Source organism: Mus caroli, unplaced genomic scaffold, assembly GCF_978045245.1.
Source record: "Mus caroli unplaced genomic scaffold, Mus_caroli_1 scaffold_13, whole genome shotgun sequence".
Lineage (NCBI taxonomy): Eukaryota > Metazoa > Chordata > Mammalia > Rodentia > Muridae > Mus > Mus caroli.
Window position 1 is genome coordinate 19,816,530 of NW_028227268.1, and position 23,449 is coordinate 19,839,978.

At 53.8% G+C, this 23,449-nt stretch overlaps 1 protein-coding gene across 5 annotated transcripts; it reads left to right on the forward strand.

Annotated features, from left to right (window-relative positions):
* The first annotated feature begins 9,052 nt into the window (after nt 1–9,052).
* Nucleotides 9,053–23,225, forward strand: Ubtf (upstream binding transcription factor). Of its 5 annotated transcripts, none has more exons than XM_085829536.1 (21): nt 9,053–9,415; nt 12,269–12,393; nt 13,856–14,031; nt 15,046–15,129; nt 15,215–15,370; nt 17,443–17,507; nt 17,762–17,882; nt 18,232–18,342; nt 18,692–18,825; nt 18,936–19,077; nt 19,355–19,396; nt 19,501–19,614; nt 19,716–19,871; nt 20,218–20,373; nt 20,458–20,568; nt 20,866–20,954; nt 21,048–21,237; nt 21,925–21,972; nt 22,066–22,137; nt 22,230–22,373; nt 22,463–23,225. In XM_085829536.1, the coding sequence occupies exons 2-21, from the start codon at nt 12,336–12,338 to the stop codon at nt 22,586–22,588; spliced, it is 2,295 nt and encodes a 764-aa protein (XP_085685662.1). In that variant the 5' UTR covers nt 9,053–9,415; nt 12,269–12,335; the 3' UTR covers nt 22,589–23,225. The 5 variants fall into 5 exon arrangements, with proteins under 5 accessions (XP_085685662.1, XP_085685661.1, XP_085685660.1 ...); XM_085829535.1 differs by lacking the exon at nt 9,053–9,415 and adding an exon at nt 9,706–9,882; XM_085829534.1 differs by lacking the exon at nt 9,053–9,415 and adding an exon at nt 10,888–11,146.
* The last annotated feature ends 224 nt before the right edge of the window (nt 23,226–23,449 follow it).

A 23,449-nucleotide genomic window follows, 5' to 3' on the forward strand; every position in this document is an offset into this window, starting at 1 on the left:
CTAGGCCAAGACAGGGAAAAATCTGTCTCAAAAAACCAAACCAAACCAAAAACCTTTAATCCCAGCACTTGGGAGGCAGAGGCAGGTGGATTTCTGAGTTGGAGGCCAGCCTGGTCTACAGAGCGAGTTCCAGGACAGCCAGGGCTAGACAGAGAAACCCTGTCTCGAAAAACAACAACAAACAAACAAACAAAAACCAATACCTCCCCTCGCCCCCAAAAAAGAGAAGCTGGGGGTGTTGTGCAGCTGTTACCTGGGCTGAGAAGGAGAGGGCGGAGTCAGAGAGAGGGCGGAGTCAGAGAGGGCTGCTAGGAAGCTGCTGGCCACCCAGCCTGGAAGAGCCACAGAAACAAGAGGGACCTTGCTCAACAAGGTCTCAAAGGCTAGAACTCACAACAGGTAACAACTGTCTTCTCACCTCCACATGGACAGGATGGCACACACTCCTTCAGTCGCACGAATGCACACAAAATGAATAAATAAATAAATAAATAAATAAATAAATACCAGAAAAGACGTAAGAAGATACCCGAGCAGCTTCTGACAGATGTCACTTCCTAGAAATATGCGCCCCCTCCCAACTAACCCAGCCCCCCACCCCCAACTTTCCGCTCGTTTCTCTTTACTATTCATCTAGCACCTTTCTGGCCCTCGAGGATTGAGAAAGGAGTTTGCTAGTTTATCTCCTACTTCTACTCTTGGCCCAGAATCCAGGCTCCCTTCCCTGCTCAGCTATCTTGTTCTTTATTGTCTCCGCAGTTCTTAGTGGATGGGAGGTTGGGAAGGAGGGCCCAGTTGACAAGACCTGGAAACAGAGCCAATGTCTGCTGCCATTGTCTGTGGTCGTCAGACTCCAGCTTCCTGGTCCAGCTCTGGGGACTCATAAAGTCTCCCTGGAGTTTCCAGGCATCCGAATTCAGAGTGGAGATGAGTCACTGGGTCCCGTCCTTCTGAAGCATCCAGCTTCTTGGCTGAGTAACTACGTTAAGGTTCTTTACCTCTCCAGAGTACAGACCGGACCGTTCCTGCCGTTCCTACCCTCGTTAAGTTGTTTGGGTATGTCTGGAGTATTTGTTATACAAGACAAAACAAATTATTTATCAAGGTGGTGGTAAGGCCTTTAATCCCAGCACTTGGGAGGCAGAGGCAGGGGGATTTCTGAGTTGGAAGCCAGCCTGGTCTACAGAGTGAGTTCCAGGACAGCCAGGGCTAGACAGAGAAACCCTGTCTTGAAAAAACAAAAACCAAAACAAATTATTTTTATCTTATGTGCATTGATGGTTTGCCCAAATGTTTGTGTGAAGGTGATATTGGAGTTACAGACAGTTGTGAGCTGCCATGTGGGTGTTGGGTCCTCTGGAAGAATAATCATTGCTCTTAACCACTGAGCCATCTCTCCAGCCCCAACAATACTTTTTAAAAGTCTAACATAGAAAATTGGTACAAGAAGTGGGATCAGTGCTGTAACAAAGCCTCCCTGTGGGTTTTCTATGCTATTGGTGGGCTGGGCAGAGGGATGCTGTACTTTCTGTACAGGTTTGAATTTGATTCCAGATCCCATTAAAAATCTGGGCATGAACCAGGCATGATGATGCATGCCTTTAGTCCCAGCACTTAGGATATAGAGGCAGGCAGATCTGAGGCCAGCCCTGATGGCAGAATGAGTTCTAGGACAGCCAGGGATACACAGAGAAACCCTGTCTTGAAAACTCATTAAAAAAAAAAAAAGGATGCTTGTGGTGGTACCCATCTGTCATCCCAACATTCCTATGATGAGGTGCAAGGTAGAGACAAGAGAATTACCATAAAAAGTTGAGAGCTAGCTAGCCTGGAATATTCTGCACAGCACAGAAACAGGAGAGATCCTACCCTACTTCAACAAGGCAAGAGACAAAATCTGTTTCCCAGGAGTTGTCACTGATGCTCATGTACATACTGTGGTTTGCACATGTATGCATTTACATACACATACACGTACATCTACAGAGAGAAATATTTTGGGGGAAAGCAGGAGAGGCTGGAGGAGGAGAAGGAGGAGGAGAAAGAGAAAGAGGAGGAGGAGGGAAAGGAGGAGGAGGAATCAACATCCTTTGATCTTTGGAACTATAGATCCATGCCAGAAAGCCAAGCTTTTAGAATCTTTTGCAACTAATAGGAGGGAAAAATTAAGAGATTCAGATTAGAGAAATTCTAGACCAGTGGTTCTCAACCTGTAGATCAAGACCCCTCTACCACCGAGGAATGCACCAGTCCTGTACTAGAGTTTTTGTCATTGCCTCTCCTGATTCTCAGGCCTTCAGACCTGGACTAGACCCACACCATCACATCTTCTGAGTCACTACAGACCCAGAGGTTTCCTAACTTCCATTTTTTTTTTTTTTTTGGTTTTTCGAGACAGGGTTTCTCTGTGTAGTCGTGGCTGTCCTGGAACTCACTCTGTAGCCCAGGCTGGCCTCGAACTCAGAAATCCGCCTGCCTCTGCCTCCCAAGTGCTGGGATTAAAGGCGTGCGCCACCATGCCCGGCTGTAACTTCCATATTTGTATGATCTAATTATTATCTACCCACCAATCCACCCCATCTGTTTTCTTTCCTTTTCTCTTTCTTTCTTTCTTTCTTTCTTTCTTTCTTTCTTTCTTTCTTTCTTTCTTTCTTTCTTTCTTTCTTTCTTTCTTTCTTCCTTTCTTCCTTCCTTCCTTCCTTCCTTCCTTCCTTCCTTCCTTCCTTCCTTCCTTCCTTCCTTTCTTTCTTTCTTTCTTTCTTCCTTTCTTTCTTTCTTTCTTTCTTCCTGTTGGTTTTTAGAAACAGGGTTTCTCTGTCTAGCCCTGACTGTCCTGGAACTTGCTCTGTAGACCAGGCTGGCCTCAAACTCAAAAATCTGCCTGCCTTTGCCTTCCAAGTGCTGGGATTAAAGGCATGCGCCACCACTGCTCGGCTCCCATCTGTTTTTTTGGGTTTTTTTTTTTTTGGTTTTTCGAGACAGGGTTGCTCTGTGTAGCCCTGGCTGTCCTGGAATTCACTTTGTAGACCAGGCTGGCCTCGAACTCAGAGATCCGCCTGCCTCTGCCTCCCAAGTGCTGGGATTAAAGGCGTATGCCACCACTGCTCGGCCTTTTTTTTTTTTTTTTTTTTTAAGATTTATTTATTTATTATATATGAGTACACCTTAGCTGTCTTTAGACAAACCAGAAGAGGGCATTAGATCTCATTACAGATGGTTGTGAGCCACCATGTGGTTGCTGGGATTTGAACTCAGAACCTCTGGAAGAGCAGTCAGTACTCTTAACTGCTGAGCCACCTCTCCAGCCCCTCCCATCTGTTTTCTATTGTTAGCAATGGAACAGCACAGTTTGGATAACTTTAAAAGAAAAGGGGGTTGTCTGGGTACTAGTTCCCCCTGCCCCACAGTTCTGAATGCTGAAAATCGAATACTACATCTGTTCATGGCAACTTAGCCATAGTCCTTGAGTAACACAAGATATTGGGTGGGGAGCGGGGGGTAAGGGGGACTTTTGGGATAGCATTTGAAATGTAAATGAAGAAAATACCTAATTAAATTTAAAAAAGTTAAAAAAACAAGATATTAGGTGGTAAGAGACAAAGTGTGGTGTGTGTGTGTGTGTGTGTGTGTGTGCGCCCGCGCATGCAGGAGTGCGTGGGTTCTTTCTCTCCCTCTGAAGAATTGTGCTCAGTAATGCAAGAATCCCAACACTTGGGAAATGGAAGCAGGAGATTTGCCATGAGTTTCAGGACACCCTGGGCTACAGAGGGCAAACCTCTCTCCAAAAAGCAAAAAAAAGAAAAGAAAAAAGCTTAAGCAATTACAAATATATCATCTCGACGCTCATGATATTGAGGCAGGAGTGTTCAGTGCTAGTATAGACAAGATCATGAATTCAAAGACAACCTGTGCAAGATGCTGTGCTTAAAAAGAAAAAAGGGGGCTGGTGAGATGGCTCAGTGGGTAAGAGCACCCCACTGCTCTTCCAGAGCAGGTCCAGAGTTCAAATCCTAGCAACCACATGGTGGCTCACAACCACCCGGAATGAGATCTGACGCCCTCTTCTGGTGTGTCTGAAGACAGCTACAGTGTACTTACAAATAATAAATAAATAAATCTTAAAAAAAAAAAAAAAGAAAAAGGGAGGAAAAAAGCTGGGCAGTATTAGCCCACTTTAATCCCAGCACTTGGGAGGCAGAGGCAGGTGGATCAACAGAGTTAGTTCCAGGACAGCCAAGACTGTACAGAGAAAGTTTGTCTGGAAAACCAAACCAAACCACGATTATATCCTAACCAATCTGGCAAAAAGGAAAAGTCTAATAGGATCTAGCATGAAAACTCCAGAGCCCCTGGAAGTCCACACATTTCTGGGGGTAGTGGATATTACAACCATTTTAGCGATCACTTGGTGACCGGGGAGTGGGGCATAAACCATAATCTCAGCCAGCGCCCAGAATGCAGACACTGATGGCGCTTGTGAGTTCAAGGTCAGCCTGGTCTAAGAGAGAGTTCTAGGATAGCCAGGACTACACAGAGAAACTCTGTCTTGAAAAACCAAAACCTGGGGGTGGGGGGTGGAGAGAGAATACCTACTATTTAATAGTCAAGGATAATTGTATGCTTGTGTGTGTGTGCATAACATATACGTGCTATTTAATATATATATAATATGTATGTGTGTGTCTCATGTTCACAAGTGCATATGCATGTATTTATAGACAGGGTCTCTTGATGAACCCAGAGAGCACTGATTGGCTAGACCCTACTGATTACCCATCTTTGCCAACCTCTTCTCTTACACCCTCAGTACCAGGTGTAGGATCACACCTGGGACCTGGATCCAGGCCCACAGGTTGCACTGTAAGCACCTTACTGGCTGAGTCACTTCCCATCCCTCACTACACTTACATCCTCTGGTGCAGGCAGAAATCCCACACACTTCAAAAGGCATTCGTATTCAAAGCTACTTTATTCCCAATGATAAAAATCTGGGGCCAACAAGGTGGCTCAGTCAGGTGAAGACTCTTGTCTCTCAGTAATGGAAGTCTGACAACCTGAATTTGCCCTCTGGAGGCAAAGTGAAAGCAGGAAGTTGACTCCACAAAGTTGTCCTCTGAAGTCCACGTGCACATGGCGGGAGTGCTGTGGTCCTTCCATTCTGTAAGCATACAATCCTAATAAATAAAAACTGACATATACCCAGAGCCTGGATCCAACCTAGACGTCCATTAACAGTGGAACATATGCAATCTACCAAGCTGTAGATTGTCCCATTGCAATGGCGATGGAACTCAGAATGCTGAAGAGTCTGGAGGGGGGGGTGTATTGGCTGAGTGAGCTTCTGTTGGAGACTGGTTCTACTGCTTTGGTTTAATTTGAAATCTGCACAAACATTGAAGCTCCTTGTCCTCAACCGGTTTTTGATCGATCAATAAAGATACCAGTGGCCTATAGATGGGATGGGATCATTAGATTTGCTAAGGCTGGGGCGCGGAAGACAAGAGGAGAAATGGAGAAGTGCCATGACTCGGGGGAGAAGGATGGGACATAGGGGCTGCAGGAGGGAAAGCCAACCAGCCATGTGAGAATTCGGGTGAGTGGCTACTGGCTACTTTCCCAACTGGGCCTGAGGTAGCAGGGGAAGGTTTAGGAGTGTCCAGCCTTTGAGGTAGGCAAGGCATTTTAAAATTAACTGGCGTGTGTGTGTTTCCCATTCTCAAATCTAGATAGCTCCTGTGAGGGCACATGTGGAGTGCATCTGGCTGAGAGCCAAAGCAATGTAGCCCAAATTACCAGTACAAGCTTCTGAGATCCTGGAAATATTCGATATTTTTGTCTTTTTGATGGTAAATTACATATACATATACATATATATAATAATTCCAGCTTCAAGGGACCCAACACCCTCTGATGACATACACTCACACTGATATAGATACATATACAATGGATTTTTTTCCTTGTATAACAGAAATCTTTTTTTTTTTGAGACAGGGTTTCTCTGTATAGCTCTGGCTGTCCTGGAACTCACTTTGTAGACCAGGCTGGCCTCGAACTCAGGAATCCGGCTGTCTCTGCCTCCCAAGTGCTGGGATTAAAGGCATGTTCCACCACCGCCCGGCGTATAACAGAATTCGACTACTACATTTTGCTTAAAGCATTCAAAGAACTCTGGGGATTTCCTAGGAGCCTGGGTTTGGATTGGGCAACTCAGAGAAGGGCTGCAACCAAGTGCAGGGCACACAGCAAGGGTTGTGCTCTGTTTGTGTCGCTGGCATAGGCTGGGGTTACAGAGTGTCAAGGCTCTGCTTCAAGGCAGCTGCCAGGAAGCTGGGAAGAGTGGGGACAAAGCTGGATGAAAGGGAAAGGGGCAAAGACCAAGGGCAAGGGCAGGTTTTCTCACTCTGTGGCTGGTATCCCACATCTTAGACTCATGACCTCACCAGAAACCCAACAAAGGTAAAGAAGCCGAAGAGTTTCCAAGTGGGGAAGGTGCCAGCCATGATTTTTGCTGCCCAAGGAATCAATAATAATAATAATCCTTATGATTCATGTTCATCCTGCTTTCTTCCAAAGCACTTTACCGAAAAGCCCCTTGGCCCAGCCAAGAAGTTCAGGGCTCTGTGCCAGAATACCTGTACTTCAGATCTGACCGTGGAACATTTGCATCTTTCTTGGTTTTAATTGTGAGTGCCGTATGTGGAGAATAAAGCTTTATATACATCGTCTCACAATCCCTGATGAGGAAGTGGATTCTATAAGTATACACATATAGAAAATGGGATCTGGTTAGGGTAGAATTTGTCCAAACTCACACGGTATTAAGGAGGTGGGGTGGCTTTAATCCCATCACTTGGGAGGCAGAGGCAGGAGGATTTCTGAATTCGAGGCCAGCCTGGTCTACCGAGTGAGTTCCAGGACAGCCAGGGCTACACAGAGAAACCCTGTCTCTAAAACAAAACAAAAGAAAAGAAAACAACAACAAAAAGGTGGGGTGTGGGAGCTAGAGAGATGGTTCAGCAGTTAGAGCACTTGCTTTCCCCAGAGGACTGGGATTCAATTCCCAGCACCGCCATGGCAGCTCACAACTGTCTGTAGCTCCATCCTAACACAAATGTATATGCAGGGAGAACACCAGTGTACATAAAATTAAAATAAATAAATAAATAAAAATAAAGAAAGGGGGGGAAGGATAGGAAATGAGGAATCTGGGTTCACTGGCAGGCCTTGAACTCAGCGATCCACCTAGCTGTCTCTGAAGTGCTATGATTAAAGGCACAGTCATCAAGGCTGACATCTGGGACCTAAAATTCTAAATCTTTTACCTTACCCTTTTCAAAACACATCAATAGCCCTTTAAAAGCTCTGCTTTTTTAGTGTGGTGGGAGAGGGCTTGATCCAACACCAAATGTTTTGTATTCCAGAGGCAGATCTGGGTATGTGTGTGTGGGGGTGTGGGGGGGGAATGGAGAGAAAACGGACAGACAGAAGAGAGGAAGGGAGTAAGAGCAAGGGAAGGGGATAGACTCTTTTTAATAAAAAATAAAATATTAAAATCTCAGCAATTGGGAGGCAGAGGCAGGCAGATCTCGGTTAAGTGCGAGGCTGGCCTGGTATACAGAGCTACACAGAAAAACCCTGTCTCAAAAATCCAAACGAAACAAACAAACAAACAAACAAACAAAAATTTAAGAACAGACTCTTCAGTAGGTCATCCAAGGAAGAGGCCTTGAAGGCTAAACTTCTTTATCTGGGCCAATCTGCCTCTCCTACACGCGGTGCTTCTAAGCTGAACACAGCAGATCTGTTCCTGCAACGTGGCAGAAGTGGGATGTGGAAATCCTGGGAAAGAAATCTCATTTTTCCCAGGAGACAAGAGGAATTACACCAGCAAAGAAACTGTGGATGGAGAAGGCAGTGTGCCAAGAAATAGTCCAAAGAGACTGTGCGACCCAGCTGGCTGAGATGTGAGCAATAGCAGTGTTATTGTGGCAGCCCGAGGAACCAGGAGCCATGGCGTGTCCCGGGGAGTGATGACACAAACCAAGCGTGGGCCGACCTGGTGGAAGCCAGCGTCCTTCACATTGCCTTCTGCCTCCCTACAACTAATCCTGATATCCCTTCAGCCCACTAGCAGGGGAGGTAAAGCCCACTAGAGCCGATGGCAGTGGGAGGTTAAAAAGCGGCACACGCCCAGGCCTTTCCTCCCCAGACTTGCTGGATGGTGGAATATGGGAGGTTAGATCTGCGGTTGCCGGGCTGCAGATCCTGCCTTAAACCGGGGTGCGGAGCTCTCTTGTGGACTCCCTGTCACCACCCGGGTGGGGGGCAGCGCCCGCGGCCTGCTTTCTCAGGGCTGGCCAAGCCTTTTTGACAAGCTGATTGCGAGGAGGGGATTGGCTGATCCAGGCGTGACGCCGGTAACAACAAAGGTGGAGTTGGAAGAAATTAGATTAAAGGAAAGGAGGAGGAAAAAAAAAATTAAAGGGGGAGCTTGCAGGCTACTGGAAGCAGAGACCGAGGGGGAGACGCATGAAGCTCCGTTCCCAGTTCCGACTTCCCCCTTCCAGCTCTTTCGCAGAAACGCGCTGGGATTTTGCTCTAAACCCCCACCCCGGTAGCGGCCTAGTTACTGAAGCCCGGTTCGCTGCGTCTTGAAAAACCTCCCCAACTCCCACTGACACCCTACTACGACCCAGGGGTGAACTTTTTGCTCTTAACTCCTCGGATCATACGGCCGGTGAAGATGGGGGACATCGAGAACAACCTAAGACTGGCTCTGAAATCCGGAAGGCCCTCGCCGGGCACCGAGACCCAAAAGAGGCGGGGTACTTCCCGGGTATTTTCATATGTTGCAAACCTAGGAGGCTTTTTTTTTTTTTTCCTTTTTCTTTTTTGTAACATTCCCCTTCGCCCCCACCCCGCTTTAGCTTCAGGGTTGCAAAAGCAAAGCAATAAAAAAAAAAAAAAAAGAGAGAGAGAAAACCTGCGCACACAGACACACACCAGTGGCGACAGGGGAGAGTTGGAAAAACGCAGGAGAGGAGGAGGCAGGAGACAGCAAGGATGGAGCAATGGGAGAGGGAGCAGGCAGGATCCCTCACAGATCCCCCTCCGGCCTCAAGCTGCCTTGCCCGCCCCGACAGGAGAGCGAGGAGTCGGGCAAGCAGATGGAGTGGAGCTCGCTCTAGGCAGCTGGCTTGGCCGGAGACTGGAGGAGCCGCCAAGCGACCGGCTGATTGGAAGAGAAACGCAGAGCGATGGAGGCGGGGGTAGGAGGACGATTTCTCTGCGGGGACTGGCGGCGGCGTACACGCCCGGGTCGGGCGCTGCAGAGCTTGGCTAGCTTTCAACCCGCGCTCGGCGGCTCCAGCCCCGCGCACCCCCGCCCCCAGCCCTGCCGGAGGCCCCGCAGGTGAGTGCGAGCTGGGAGCCAAAAAAGAGCTAAATGTCGAAAAACATCTGCCTTAAAAAAAAAAAAAAGCAAAAAACAAAAAATTTTTTTTTTACTATTCCTTTTTTAAAATTTTCGTGCAGCCCCCAGAGCGGTGGGAGGGAAGGGGTGAGGCTGAGCCGCCCGGAGGAGGCGGAGGGGCCAGGCGAGGCCGGGGCGGCCCGGGAGGCGGCGGCGCCAAGGCGGCTCTGACGGGCGAGCGCTCGGAGCGGCGCTGCGCTGCGCCGAGGCGGGCGGGCGGGCGGGCGGAGCGGGGCGGGCGGAGCGCGGCGCGTGGGGCTCGCCATTAGCCGTCGCTCCGCTTCGCCATCTCGGGCTTTGTCTGGAGACTCGCTGCCCGGGCGCCGGCAGCTGCTGAGCTGCGGCTCGGCTCTTCCGCCTGCCGTGCTGCCTGGAGCCCCCGGCCCTCACTAGCACCCACTCGCTCGGTAAGTAAGCCTCGGTGCGCGGATTTCGGGGGAAAGGGGTTGCTCTCTGGCGGCGCCAATCTCCGTGCTCCACGCGCCCGGGAAGGCCTGGAGAGCCATGCCGGGCTGGATTGAACCGGCTCCCAGAGCGACTCTTCCGCTGGGGTCGGCAGCTCCTGGCCGATTCCCGGGTGTGAGGAGGGACGGGAGAGGTTTTTGTTGTTTAGGGGACTAAGAATATATATTTTAAGTTTCACGGGTGCTGTGCGGGGAATGAGGGAACCGAGAGGTAGGCGCCGAAACCTCACACCGCGATCCGGGAGCGTGAGTCCCAAGCCCGTAGCCACGCTCCGGGGACCAGGGTGATCGCTAGCCCGCTCCCGGAGGCGGGAGAGGGGAACAGATGAGGACTAGGCCGGGAAACCGAGCTTAAGCTGGGAGAGCCTGGAAGAGAGCTCCAGAGCAGGGCTGCCGGCACCCGCGAGGCTCGCCGGCCACCCCTCTGGGCACCCTCTCCACCGCCGCACCTCGGCCCTCCCTTCCTCCCGCGCCGGCCAAGCCTGCTAGTTCCCCCGCGGGGCTGGCGAGGTCGCTCTCGCCGCCCGCCTCGGCTCGCAGCCCCGCCGCCATCCGGGCGGCTGCGTGTCTTCCCTGCCCCGGCCCCCCCTTCCCCGGCGGCAGCAACAGCAGCAGCCGCCGCCGCCACTACCACCACCCCCCTCCCCTCCTTCCTTGCCTCCGCCTCGGCCGCCCGGGTCCCCCCAGCGCCCGCCCCTCCTCCCAGCTGCCCCCCGCGGAGCCCGCCCGGGCAGGCTGTGGGAGGGAGCGGAGCCGGCGAGGCGGGCGGGCTGGCGCTCGCTCCCCGGGGGTCGGTGTGCGCTCTACGGGGAAGGACGCGCTCGCTGCCCCGCTTCTCCCGCCCCCCCTCCCGCTCCTCCTCCTCCCTTCTCCCTCCTCCCCGCTCCGGCGGCGGAGGCTGCTGCGGCGGCGGGGGGTGTGCGAGCTGAGGCCGGGGCCGGCGGGCGGGCGGGCGGGCTGCCTGCAGGCGGAGGGCGCTGTGCTTTGTGCTTTTCGCCGCGAGGAGCAGCAGGCAGCAGCCACAGCCGCCGCCGCCACAGCAGCAGCAGCAGCCGCCGCCCCAGCGCCGCCGCCGCGCCCGGAGGAGGAGCCGCTGCCGCCGCGGGAGGGAGTTGCGGCTGTGCCCGGCCGAGCGGGGGAGGGCGCCGCGCTCAGAGCCGAGAAGGGAGCCGCCGGAGCGGGGAGCTCAGAGGCCGCGCTGCGCCGGGTAACCGAGGCGACGGAGGACGTGCGCTGGGGCCGGGGCTAGGGAGCGAGCCGCGGCTGCGGTAGACGCCGGGTGGCGATACCGGGAGAACTGTAGACGAGCTGATCAGGGAACGGGGAAGGGCGCCGAAAGCCGGGGGTGGGAAGGGCAGGAAGCGAGGCCCAAGTGAGGCCCCGGGTGGAGGAGCCCGCGTTTCTCCGGCCGACAGGCGCAGTTCTCGCCGGCCGCCGGAGGGGGCGGCGGGGCCGGTGAGCGAAGCGCCCCCGCCTCGCGGCCGCCGTCCTCCCGCCCTCTGCTTGGCTCGGCTCCCCGGAGGCCGGGGCGGGGGCGCCGGCAGGGCTGGGCCGCAGGCTCGGGGAGGAGGCGGCCGTTCCCGCCGCGGTCGCGCCTCTGCGCCGGGTTTCTTCCGTGCGTGTTGGGGTGGCTGGGCGGTGGCGGCGTCTCCGGCCCCGGGTGGTTCGGGGGCGGGGGACAAGCTAGGCCGCTTCTCCGACTGCTCGCCTGCCCGGACAGGCGGGGACCGCGTTGGGAGGTCGGGAGGGGGGTAGCAGCGGGAATCCAGATCTAGTCCCCGGGGGCGGTCCGGCCGCTGCGCTCCCGGGCTGGCGGCGGCTGCGCTGCGTCCGGGTCCCCGCCGGGTTGCGGAGGCGGGGGGAACCGGCCGGGGGAAAGCGGGAGGAGGAGACTGAAGCGCGTGCCCGCTTCCGTGCCCGCGCGCGCCCTTTACCCGCCCTTCCTCCCCCGCCCTCCAGCCTGGGGCCTCCCCGGGGCGGGCGCTCACCGAGGAGGAGGAGGAGGAGGAGAAGTTTTTTTTTTTTTTTTTTTTTTTTTTTTTTTGCCCGGGTGGGGGAAGGAGGCCGGAGGGCGGGAGCTAGCTGCACGCGGGAGCTGGGAGCAGTCTCTCGCGTGGGCAGGGGAGGGCGCATGCGGCACCGCCTGGCTCTGGGGGCTGGGGTAGGGAAGAGTGGGGCTCACTCCTGCACCGACTGATGAAGTCTGTGAGCCTCCTGTTCGGGTCTCGCTGAGAGTGTGGACCTATGTCCCCTCCTATGTGTGAGGGGGTGGGATAGAAAGCCCCCCTCCTCTCAACCTCCCTAAGTGGGTTTGGTGTCTCTTCGAAAGGGTGAGGTGGCTTTGACCCCGGGTGGCCCGGCCAGCGCGACCGAGGAGGTGGCTGGACAGCTGGAGAATGAACGGAGAAGCGGACTGTCCCACAGACCTGGAAATGGCCGCCCCCAAAGGCCAAGGTATGGGTCCCCAGCTTCTCTTTTCAAACTTGTCTTTTTTTCACACACGAGCTCTCCAGCCTTGTACAAGGTTCCTCTAGGCTTCGTTCTGTGTACTGGCAGACAGTCTTAAGTCTTAGAAAGTGAAGCATCTGTCAAATGGGGGTTTGGCCAAATCCAAATTACTTGGCCTTGAGCTTAGAACTTGAGTCTTTCTGTTCCCTTGCTATGAATGAGGGTCACAGGGAAGACTCTTGGAAGCCAGCCTTCTTGGTTTCTTAGCTGGAAGTATCACACCTTAGTGGAGATTTTCACTCTTAGCAGCAGGTGGAAAACAGGGAAGGGGATTGTGGTGGTTTATGGCTCCAAGCCTTCGGAATTATAGATGCCCTGACCCCAGCCACCTCTGTCATCAGTGTAATGTTTATGACATGGAAGGTAGTAGGAAACTGGGCATCTGCCAATGCTTGTGAGACATCAGGGGAGAGAGGATTATGGGTCCATGTGACCCTTTTCTGCGGAAACAGGCCCAGGTTACCAGATGCAAATGAAAGTCAGGAGCTCTTTTGCATCCTGGCCATGGGTTCCCCCAGCCCAGCCTCCTTATCAGAGAGGCTCTGAGCTATCTCTGGACTGCACTTTAGCAGCTGAAAATAATTGGGCTAAAATGTCAACTTGGAGTTTTGGGGTTCTCCAGAGACCAAGGCCCTGAGAACTCTGTCCCCCTGCTTGTCTTTTCTCAGAACTACTATGTATAGTGCTAATGTTTGAATTCCATCTTTCTCAGTTGCCAGAAATGCTGCTTTGTTCTCCCTCTAGAGTTAGGTGGTGGAGTGCCTGCCTTTAGTTGTCAGGGGGAGCCTTAGGACTCACACCTCAACCTCAGGCCTTGCATGTTTGACACCCACATAGAGCGTTACCACGTTTAGATACGTTCCTTCCCTGATTCCTCCCTTTCTGATGAGCCCTTTGTCCATAGGCCCTAAATCACTAGATTTCCCACTCCATCTCATACTGTAAATAGGGGCCCATGGCAGCCTAGCATGTTAAAAGTGATTGCTTTGAGGTAAGCAAGACAGGATTCCCAGTGTAACTTTTTTTTTTCTTTTTTTTTCTTTGGTTTTTCCAGACAGTTTCTCTGTGTAGCCCTGGCTGTCCTGGCACTCACTTTGTAGACCAGGCTAGCCTTGAACTCAGAAATCCGCCTGCCTCTGCCTCCCAAGTGCTGGGATTAAAGGCATGCGCCACCATACCCGGCTTTCCCACTGTAACTTAAGTATGGTGGCTATTTTATCTGGTCCAGAGTCCCTGCCCTGATTTAATAGGACCACAGTTATTTTTCTTTTTTAGGGCTAAGCCATGTACTGGTTCAGAATGAGAAGCAACCAGGGGCTTTGGGGAGGAAGGGATGAACTCAGAGGCTGGGGAACAGATCAAGAGAAGGGCATGAGCCAGGTGTGGTGACTTCTCTTATGTGTCACAGACCGCTGGTCCCAAGAAGATATGCTGACTCTGCTGGAATGCATGAAGAACAATCTCCCATCCAACGACAGCTCCAAGTTCAAAACCACAGAGTCGCACATGGATTGGGAAAAAGTTGCATTTAAGGATTTTTCAGGAGATATGTGCAAGCTCAAATGGGTGGAGATTTCTAACGAGGTAACTGCTTCCCACTTTTTTTGTTTGTTTTGTTTTGTTTTTTTGAGACAGGGTTTCTCTGTATAGCCCTGGCTGTCCTGGAACTCACTTTGTAGACCAAGCTGGCCTCGAACTCAGAAATCCACCTGCCTCTGCCTCCGGAGTGCTGGGATTAAAGGCGTGCGCCACCACTGTCCGGCTTGCTTCCCACTTTTTTTTTTTTTTTTTTTTTTGGTTTTTCGAGACAGGGTTTCTCTGTATAGCCCTGGCTGATCCTGGAACTCACTCTGTAGACCAGGCTGGCCTCGAACTCAGAAATCCACCTGCCTCTGCCTCCCGAGTGCTGGGATTAAAGGCGTGCGCCACCACGCCCGGCTGCTTCCCACTTTTTGACTCCTGTAAATAAATACATATTGCATATGCTGTTTTGTTTTTTTTTCCTTCAGACACAAGGTTTCTCTATAGCCCTGGCTGTCCTGGAACTCACTTTGTAGACCAGGCTGGCCTCGAACTCAAATCCGCCTGCCCCTGCCTCCTGAGTGCTGGGATTAAAGGCGTGTGCCACTATGCCCGGCTGTGCATATGCTTTTCATCTCGGAGAAAATGGGGAAAGCAAACCTGTCACTTTGGACAGAAGGCCTTCACGTGTTCTTCTGCCAGCTCTAATGTATGCCTTAGGGGGGAGGAAGTGGCCTGGGCTATAGCAACCGCCTAGTGCTCACAGTTCTACCACAGTCTTCTAGGTGACTTTGGATACTTAGCGGTCTTGGACTTCTATTGCCCAAATGGCTCTAGGGGCTGAATGAGATGCAGGCATGGAAGCTACATTGAAATCAGTCTGTGACTGCTCTTAGGTTGTCCCAACTACTTGGGCCTCTGTGGCAGACATGAGCGAGGGCCTCTGGGTCGGAAGTTGTCTATAATCTGTGTTGTCGCTTTATTTTCTTCATTGAACTCAGTGTGGTGGAGGGCAAGGGATGCTGGACTATGGAGTGATGTTTCCCAAATTCCTTCCTTCCTGTTTCCTCCCCCCAGTTAAGGAAGTTCCGTACATTGACAGAATTGATCCTCGATGCTCAGGAACATGTTAAAAACCCTTACAAAGGCAAAAAGCTCAAGGTGAGTTACCAAGAGGAGAAGCTGGCGTCAGGGAAGAGGGGTTTAAAGGATAGGTGGCATCTAACCCCACTTTCCTGTGTTCCAGAAACACCCCGATTTTCCAAAGAAGCCTCTCACCCCGTACTTCCGCTTCTTCATGGAGAAGCGGGCCAAGTACGCGAAGCTCCACCCGGAGATGAGCAACCTGGACCTGACTAAGATCCTGTCTAAGAAATACAAGGAACTTCCAGAGAAGAAGAAGGTGGGGGGAGGGGGAGCCTCAGGTGTGGGGAGGGTAGTTATATTTCCAGGTGGGGGCAGCTGGTGTGGGAAGGTCAGCGGGGTGGGGATAGGCCTAAGAGAGACAAAAGGGACTCCATATCGGGCGTGTGGAGGGGTCAACACAACAGAGTGCAGTTGTTTTGGAGGTCACCCGGGGTACCTATCCCCCTCCTGGCCCACACATGGTCAGACAGGACCCATGGCAGGGGAGGACCCTGAAGGCGTTCAGACTGCTCCTGTACCCCACAGCCAAACAGCCACACTCCCTGTGAATCTGTGCAGCCATTCTCCTGCCCACCATGATACTTGAGTAGACAGGAGACCCAGGAAAGGGGAGAGATTGGTTGTCCTGAGCAAGGACTGGGGCACAGGAGTGCTGAGTAGCTTGAGGCGCTTCCCGCTAATGATGCTGGAACACACTTGAGTTTGGAACCTCTGCCGCCCTCCAGTGCTCTTCCCCCTGCCGCCTCACATAAGTGACCTTGTTTTCCCACGTACAAGGGTACACGGTCTCTCCTTGCCTCAGGCTGCTTCCTCCTACAAAAACAGACCCCTGTCCAGATTCTCAGGGGTGTCGCCCTTTAGGTAAAAGTTGTCCGAACCTCCTGGGCAGAGGTGGATAAAGCCCAAGACAAGCTCGGGGGGTTCCCTGGAAGACAGGAAGCAAAATACCAAAGGGATGGGAGAGAGCCAAACATGAGGAGGAGATGCTGGGTGATGGGGCCAGTCAAGGGTGTCAGTGCGGGGCAGTGGGGTCCAAAGGATGCACACTGGTGGGCAAAGAACACAGAGTCAAACGAATTAATCTGGCTGAGCACTCCTATGCTCTTACTGTTAAATCTAAAATAGGATAGGCTTGGTTGGGTAAAACTAGCTGTCTGTGGCCCATACCCAAGCCCGAGTAGCATTAACTGGCAGGGCTGCCATTGACCCCCTGGGTGAGGACTTGGGACTGTGACTACACACACCACCAGACCCCTGAGGGATGGGAGAGAGAGGCTAAGAAGCAGAAGCAGGGAGGGACAGAGAAACTTGAGTGGAGAAAGCTTAGGCACGGGCACACTGATGTGGGCCTGTCCTATTGTTGCTGGTCGGCTGTGTCTGGTCCTTCAGGTAAGTCACTTCACTACTCCTGATTGAGGCGTGGAGGGTGAACCCTAAGATACCTTTTAAGTTCCTGTCTGAGGAGGACTGAGGGTGCCCCAGGGAGGCCATGCTGTTTCTGGTTTCTGTTGGAAAGCATGGTAGAAATGAGCTGCCTCCTTGCTTGCTCCTGATGCCTCTTACAAGGAGGAGTCTGGTTTGGTTGTGAGCCTCTGGTCCTTTCCAGTGCTATCTTGACCCAGAATTGAGAGGGGAAGGAAGGAGAAATGGATGTTATGCAAGAGGGAAGAGGTATAAGAGGAGGGAGGGGGTTCTAAAAGCCTGGGGCTCCAGGAGCACAGAGGAAGGGACAAGGCAGGAGGGGACAGTGACCAAGAAGACAGGAATGCCGGAGACCCAGAGCTGGTGCTGGATGGGAAAGAAACTGCAGACTTAGGACATTTATTGGGAGGTGGTTTATGTTGTAAGAATTCATCTCCTGCCCCTTCAACAATATCCTCTGCTGCCTCAGAAGCAGAATTTAGCCTTCTTGGTGCTGTTAGCCACTCCAGAGGGGACAGACCAACATCAGCTGCCACAGAGATGGTGGGAAGAGGGAGCAACAGCAGCCAGAGAGCGCCACGAGACTCAAGGGAGTTCTGTGGTATTAGAGAAAATGCTGGGTGGTCCTAACCTGTCACAGTTCACCTACTCAGTGATGTGATGTACCCTGGCTTCTGGGGCATTCTGTCTTAATATGGAGATGGGTGACTGGGAGTCTCCCTGAAAATCCCACTATCTGGCTGTTAGTCACCAAGCTTAATGTAAGTCCAGTTCACTAGAGGCACAGGAACCAAGCACCTAAAATCGTAGCGGGGAGCAAGGCAGTCACAGAGGAGGGTGGCTTTTTCTAGATCTGGGCGAAGTAGGCCTTGGGTCCTGGGTGACCCCATCCCCTCCTCCCCTCAGATGAAATATATTCAGGACTTCCAGAGGGAGAAACAGGAGTTCGAGCGAAACCTGGCCCGATTCAGGTAAGGCAGAGGAGGGCTATGGGACACTGGGTGCGGTAGGATAAACATACTGTCTGGAGACTAGAACTGACCGTCCATGAAACGTGGAAGTCTTGTGAAGACTGTAGTGTCAGGTTCAGGGGCAGGGACAGGTTGCCAGCCACTAACTTCCACCGAGCTCCCGCAGGAAGGCCTAAAAGGCTTGGCTTGGGCAGCTAGCTGGGGTCTGCCCTAGCGGTGTCCCCTGCTGACCCTTGCTCCGGTCCCCTGGTTAGGGAGGATCACCCTGACCTTATCCAGAATGCCAAGAAGTCGGACATCCCCGAGAAGCCCAAAACTCCCCAGCAACTGTGGTACACCCACGAGAAGAAGGTGTATCTCAAAGTGCGGCCGGATGTGAGTGTCTGGCCAAAGGGTAGGGGCGGAGGGCATACGGCGGTGGCAAGGGGGGAGCCGCGCCTGGTGGCTGGGTATGGTGCAGGGGAGCAGGAGAGGAGGCCCCTCCCCAGGGCGGGGGATTGCATGGACAGGGCCTGGGCCAGCTGGCGTGCGAATGAGTGTGTGTGTGAGCCTGTCCCTCGCACCAAGGCGGATCCCTGCCTCTCCACCTTACCCTCCTGGCCTGCGGTGGACACTTGCGTGACCTCCTGTGGCCCGAGGGGGGCGGGGCCCTCTGTGCCCCTCCCTCCCTCCCCTGCCCCTGCCCCTGGCTGCCTGCGTGTGTCTGACGGCTTTTGGTTTGCAGGCCACTACGAAGGAGGTGAAGGACTCCCTGGGGAAGCAGTGGTCTCAGCTCTCGGACAAAAAGAGGCTGAAATGGATTCATAAGGCCCTGGAGCAGCGGAAGGAGTACGAGGTTAGGCTTCCGCTGCGCTCCTCCCCATCCGGCTCTTCACGAGCCTTTGCCCTCTGACTCGTGCCACAGCATTCTGCACGTGGCAGTCGTTCCCTGACCTTGTACTGAGGGAGGGGCCTTTTGGGCCCCTTGCCTCTGTCCCCTACCGTCTCACAAGCCCCGTCCCACCCGAGAGATCTCAGGCTAGGGCAGAGCAGGACACCATATTGCAGATGACACAGCAGACACACAGACACACGGCCATCCCCAGCTTTGCTCCCTGCCTCCCCTCCCCAGCGGCTCTCCCCCTTATGTTGTCCCCGCTAACCCCACACCCCATTACCCTCCGCTCCCCTACCTCCCTCTGCAGGAGATTATGCGGGACTATATCCAGAAGCATCCTGAGTTGAACATCAGTGAGGAAGGCATCACCAAGTCCACCCTCACCAAGGCCGAGCGCCAGCTCAAGGACAAGTTCGATGGGCGACCCACCAAGCCGCCTCCGTGAGCACTGCCCTGGATGGGTGGGCAAGTGGGCCATCAGGGAGTTGTTAGTGAAGAACTTGAACCCAGTCCCGTTTGTTCATGGGCGTGCCTTCCTCCGGATTCAATAGGAACAGCTACTCCCTGTACTGTGCGGAGCTCATGGCCAACATGAAGGATGTGCCCAGCACAGAGCGCATGGTGCTATGTAGCCAGCAATGGAAGCTGCTCTCTCAGAAGGAGAAGGATGCATATCACAAGAAATGTGACCAGGTGCGCAGGGCAGGTGCCAGGCCACCCTGAGCTTGGGGTCTTGACTTGGGGTTTCGGGCATGAGCTTTGCCTGGGCTCAGTAACTCACTGATTAAAGGTGCCTCAGCCACCTGCCTTCAGCCTGGGCCCGGTTTAGCCTTCCTGTCTGCCAGGCCTCTTGGCTGCCATCTTGAGGGGGGTGAGAAGGTTACACCCAGTCCCTAGGGGCCTGCTGAGGCTGGCTGGCCCAGGAGAATGGAGGCTGACCCCGACTGACTGAATCCCTTTACTTTCCTAGAAAAAGAAAGATTATGAGGTAGAGCTGCTGCGGTTCCTTGAGGTAAGTAGGCACCACCTTGAGGTGGGCAGAGGGTGCATTCTGGAGTCCGAGGAGCCGGCCTGCCTGCCTGCCTGCTGCAGCCCCATGCCCTTCTTCCTACCCAGAGCTTGCCCGAGGAAGAGCAGCAGCGGGTTCTGGGGGAGGAGAAGATGCTGAACATCAATAAGAAGCAGACCACCAGTCCGGCCTCCAAGAAGCCTTCACAGGAAGGTGGCAAGGTGAGTGTTCCATGCCCGTGGGGGTGGGGGCCGGGGTGGAGCCGCTCACGGGAGGAGGCTAGTGGCAATTGTACCTCCCATACTCCCCGTGTTTCCCGTAGGGTGGCTCCGAGAAGCCCAAGCGGCCTGTGTCTGCTATGTTCATCTTCTCGGAGGAGAAGCGAAGGCAGCTACAGGAGGAACGACCTGAGCTCTCCGAAAGCGAACTGACCCGCCTGCTGGCCCGCATGTGGAACGACTTGTCCGAGAAGAAGAAGGTCGGGCCTTGGAGAGACCCCCATTAATCTTCCCTAAGGGTCTCCTGGGCCACTTCCACGCGCGCGGTTACAGCCGCTCCCCGGCACCAGAAGTGAATCACACGTGTACCGTGTACCTGGGCTCAGTTGCTGGGGCGGGAGCCGGAAGAAGGGAAGCTTTCAGCTTCGTTGTTGGCTCCCTTGGAGAGCGGGCCCCATGGGTGGGGTGGAGCTTGGTGGACGTCACTGCTGCCCACGGCTTCTGCCGGACCCGCCCTCCTCACAGGGAGCCGGCAACGAATGCTGGGTGGGCTTAGCGCGCCCCCTAGGGGTGGCCCGAATGTTAACATCCTTGCTTTTTGTATAGGCTAAATACAAGGCCCGGGAGGCTGCGCTAAAGGCGCAGTCTGAGAGGAAGCCGGGCGGGGAGCGTGAAGATAGGGGCAAGCTGCCGGAGTCGCCCAAGAGAGCTGAGGAGATCTGGCAGCAGAGTGTCATCGGAGACTATCTGGCCCGCTTCAAGGTAGCGGAGAGTGGGGAAGGATTGGTTTATGGTCTCCAGCAACAGACCCCCTCCCATTACTGATACCCTGGGTTTGTACCTTAGAATGACCGGGTGAAAGCCTTGAAAGCCATGGAGATGACTTGGAACAACATGGAGAAGAAGGAGAAGCTGATGTGGATTAAGAAGGCAGCAGAAGACCAAAAACGATATGAGGTGGGAAGGGGCTGGGCCACCTGCCTCCATGATGGGCCAGGAGGGCCAGCTTTGTTTAAGACCCTGAGCCAGTCTCTTAACTTCCAGCCTGGCATAGGCTAGGTGGGCGTCAAGGTACCAGCCTCTTCTGCTGGATCCTGCTATGGATCCCAGCTAGCTACCACTACCAGCTCTAGCTCCTCCTGTCTTAATCTCTGCCGTGTTGAGATTCCAAATCCCATCCCATGCCATTTCTCTCCCCCGCCAGTGGGATGGGGAGTGCGGGTGAGAGTGTGACCTCTCCATCTCTCTCCACAGAGAGAGTTAAGTGAGATGCGGGCCCCTCCAGCTGCTACAAACTCTTCCAAGAAGATGAAGTTCCAGGGGGAGCCCAAGAAACCTCCTATGTAAGCCTGAGGCTGGAACCTATCCTGGTGTAGACAGGGCTTAGAAGGCGACTCCCTTAGGACCCTGACTGTCCCTGTCACCCCATGCTGCAGGAACGGTTACCAGAAGTTCTCCCAGGAGCTGCTGTCCAATGGGGAGCTAAATCACCTGCCACTGAAGGAGCGCATGGTAGAGATTGGCAGCCGCTGGCAGCGCATCTCCCAGAGCCAGAAGGAGCACTATAAGAAGCTAGCGGAGGAGCAGCAGAGGCAGTACAAGGTGCACTTGGACCTCTGGGTCAAGGTGAGAGAGAGGACAAAGGCACCTTGGGAGGGAGTGCCTGCAGGGACTGGGAAGTCCTGCAGGGCAGTGGGTACTAACACAGTGGGTACTAACATTTTTAAAGCTAAACAAGCCAAGGTATCCAGTCATTTGCCAAGGTTACATAGTAGACAATTCGCCTGGACTGGGTGCTCTTCCGTTCAAGCCAGGACCAGGAGACTTGTAGGGCCTGGCTAAGCTGGCAGTCTCCACTGCTGTGCTTGAATGGTCACATTTGTCCAGGGAGAATTGCCTGTTACTCAGATAGGCTAACCAAAGACCCAGAGGGATGGCAGGAATTCAGTGTTCAAGAATTTTTGTCAGTCTCCGTCGTCGTCATTTCAATCATGACTCAAAGACTGGGGTCCGGGTAGGGTTGAGCTCGTGAGTCATTGGGGAGGGGGCGTGCTTTGCAGTTAAAGGAGCCCTAAGTACAGAGCTACCATTTGGACACAGCAGTTGGGGGTGGGGGGTTGCTATGAAAACTGGCTTGGTTCAGTTTTCAGAATCAGGAGCTATGTTCTGAGCCCCAAGAGCTTTCTGCAGGGACCCAAAGTTTAGGAGGCTGAGTGTAAAGATAAGGTATGTGGGAGCTCTGCCCAGTGGACGTCGGCGGATGCAGCCAGCTGTAGGGTGGGGTTGATCTTATTCCCAGTTCTCTCTCCCCAGAGCCTGTCTCCCCAGGACCGCGCAGCGTACAAAGAATACATCTCCAACGTAAGCAGGAGCACAAGGCGGTGGAGGGGGAGGCTGGAGGGACTCTGCAGGGGCTGGGACTCACTTCAGCCCCTTTCCGATCCTTTCTGGTAGAAACGTAAGAACATGACCAAGCTCCGAGGCCCAAACCCCAAGTCTAGCCGGACCACCCTGCAGTCTAAGTCGGTAAGGCACCCCTGCAAGGTGGGTGGGTGGCTTTGGGCAGGGTCTGGCAAGGCGGGTGTATCTGGCTGCTGACGCATCTCCACACCTCCCAGGAGTCTGAGGAGGATGACGATGAGGAGGAGGAGGACGACGAGGAGGAGGAGGAAGAGGAAGATGATGAGAACGGTGACTCTTCTGAGGACGGCGGGGACTCTTCTGAGTCCAGCAGTGAAGATGAAAGCGAGGATGGGGACGAGGTGGGCAGGAGGCGTGGTGGAAGGGAGGGTTGTTGTAGATCACCAGGAGGGCCACACACACGGTGACGGTGGGGTCTTTATTCTCCCAGAATGATGATGACGACGACGATGAAGATGACGAAGATGACGATGATGAGGATGAAGACAACGAGTCTGAGGGCAGTAGCTCCAGCTCTTCATCCTCAGGGGACTCTTCGGATTCTGACTCCAACTGAGGCTCAGCCTCCACCCCAGGCAGGCAGGCAGGCAGGCAGGCAGGCAGCCAAGGAGAGCCCCTGCAGAGCTCACCTCCCCAACTGACAACCTTTGTCTCTCCCTATGTTCTGTCCGATACCCTCCAGACTCCCCCACTTTCTTTCCTTTTTTTTTTAAATCAGTGGGGGGTAGGAGGCTGCATGAGCCCAGGCTAGGACTCTGCAGCCTTGGAGCCTCAGCTCCAGGGTTCTCCAGGGACAGCAACCATCAGACTGAGCCAGCGCTGGACCGGCCCACCCCGCCCCTCTTCTGCATTTGCAGTTCCGGCATGGACAATGGACTGGGGAGTTTGGGGGTGGGAGAGAGTCTTAAAAGAGTTTGGTGAGGCCCTCCACACCTGCAGCCTGCAGCAAGGTGGATGTTCGGGGGGGCCTTTCCTTCCCAGATGGGCTTGCTACCTGGACCCCCCACATTGAACTGGAGGGAGACAAGGGTGCTGCCTTCAAGAAAGCAGGCAATGGCCCTGTCCCTCTTCCCTGCCCCTGCAGGAAGGAGCTGCCTGGACCCGTTCGTGGGGGAGGGGCAGAGTGTTTTTTTATATATGTGTATATATTTTTTTTTTAAGCTCTGAGCTGTCAACGAGACGTTTCCTACCGATCTCGGCTGCCGTCTCTGTTGTCATTTCTGGGACTGGGAGGGCTTGGGATGGGGTGGATTGAGACTTAAGAAAAATGGTCTAGGTATGCATAGAATGTGTGTAAGGCTGTGTGTGTGAGTGTGTGTGAGCGAGCGAGCGAGCGAGCGATACAGCATGACTGCGCCTGTGGATAGGAGAGAGAAGTGTGTGTGTGTGTGTGTGTGTGTGTGTGTGTAGAGCCTGC

What these genes read in the sequence shown, in the direction of transcription:
- Ubtf (XM_085829536.1), top strand. Translation starts at nt 12,336, where the DNA reads ATGAACGGAGAAGCGGACTGTCCCACAGACCTGGAAATGGCCGCCCCC. An exon ending in AACTTCCAGAGAAGAAGAAG is followed by an intron (nt 15,371 to 17,442) that starts GTGGGGGGAGGG and finishes TCCTCCCCTCAG; the next exon opens with ATGAAATATATTCAGGACTT. An exon ending in ACTTGTCCGAGAAGAAGAAG is followed by an intron (nt 19,872 to 20,217) that starts GTCGGGCCTTGG and finishes CTTTTTGTATAG; the next exon opens with GCTAAATACAAGGCCCGGGA.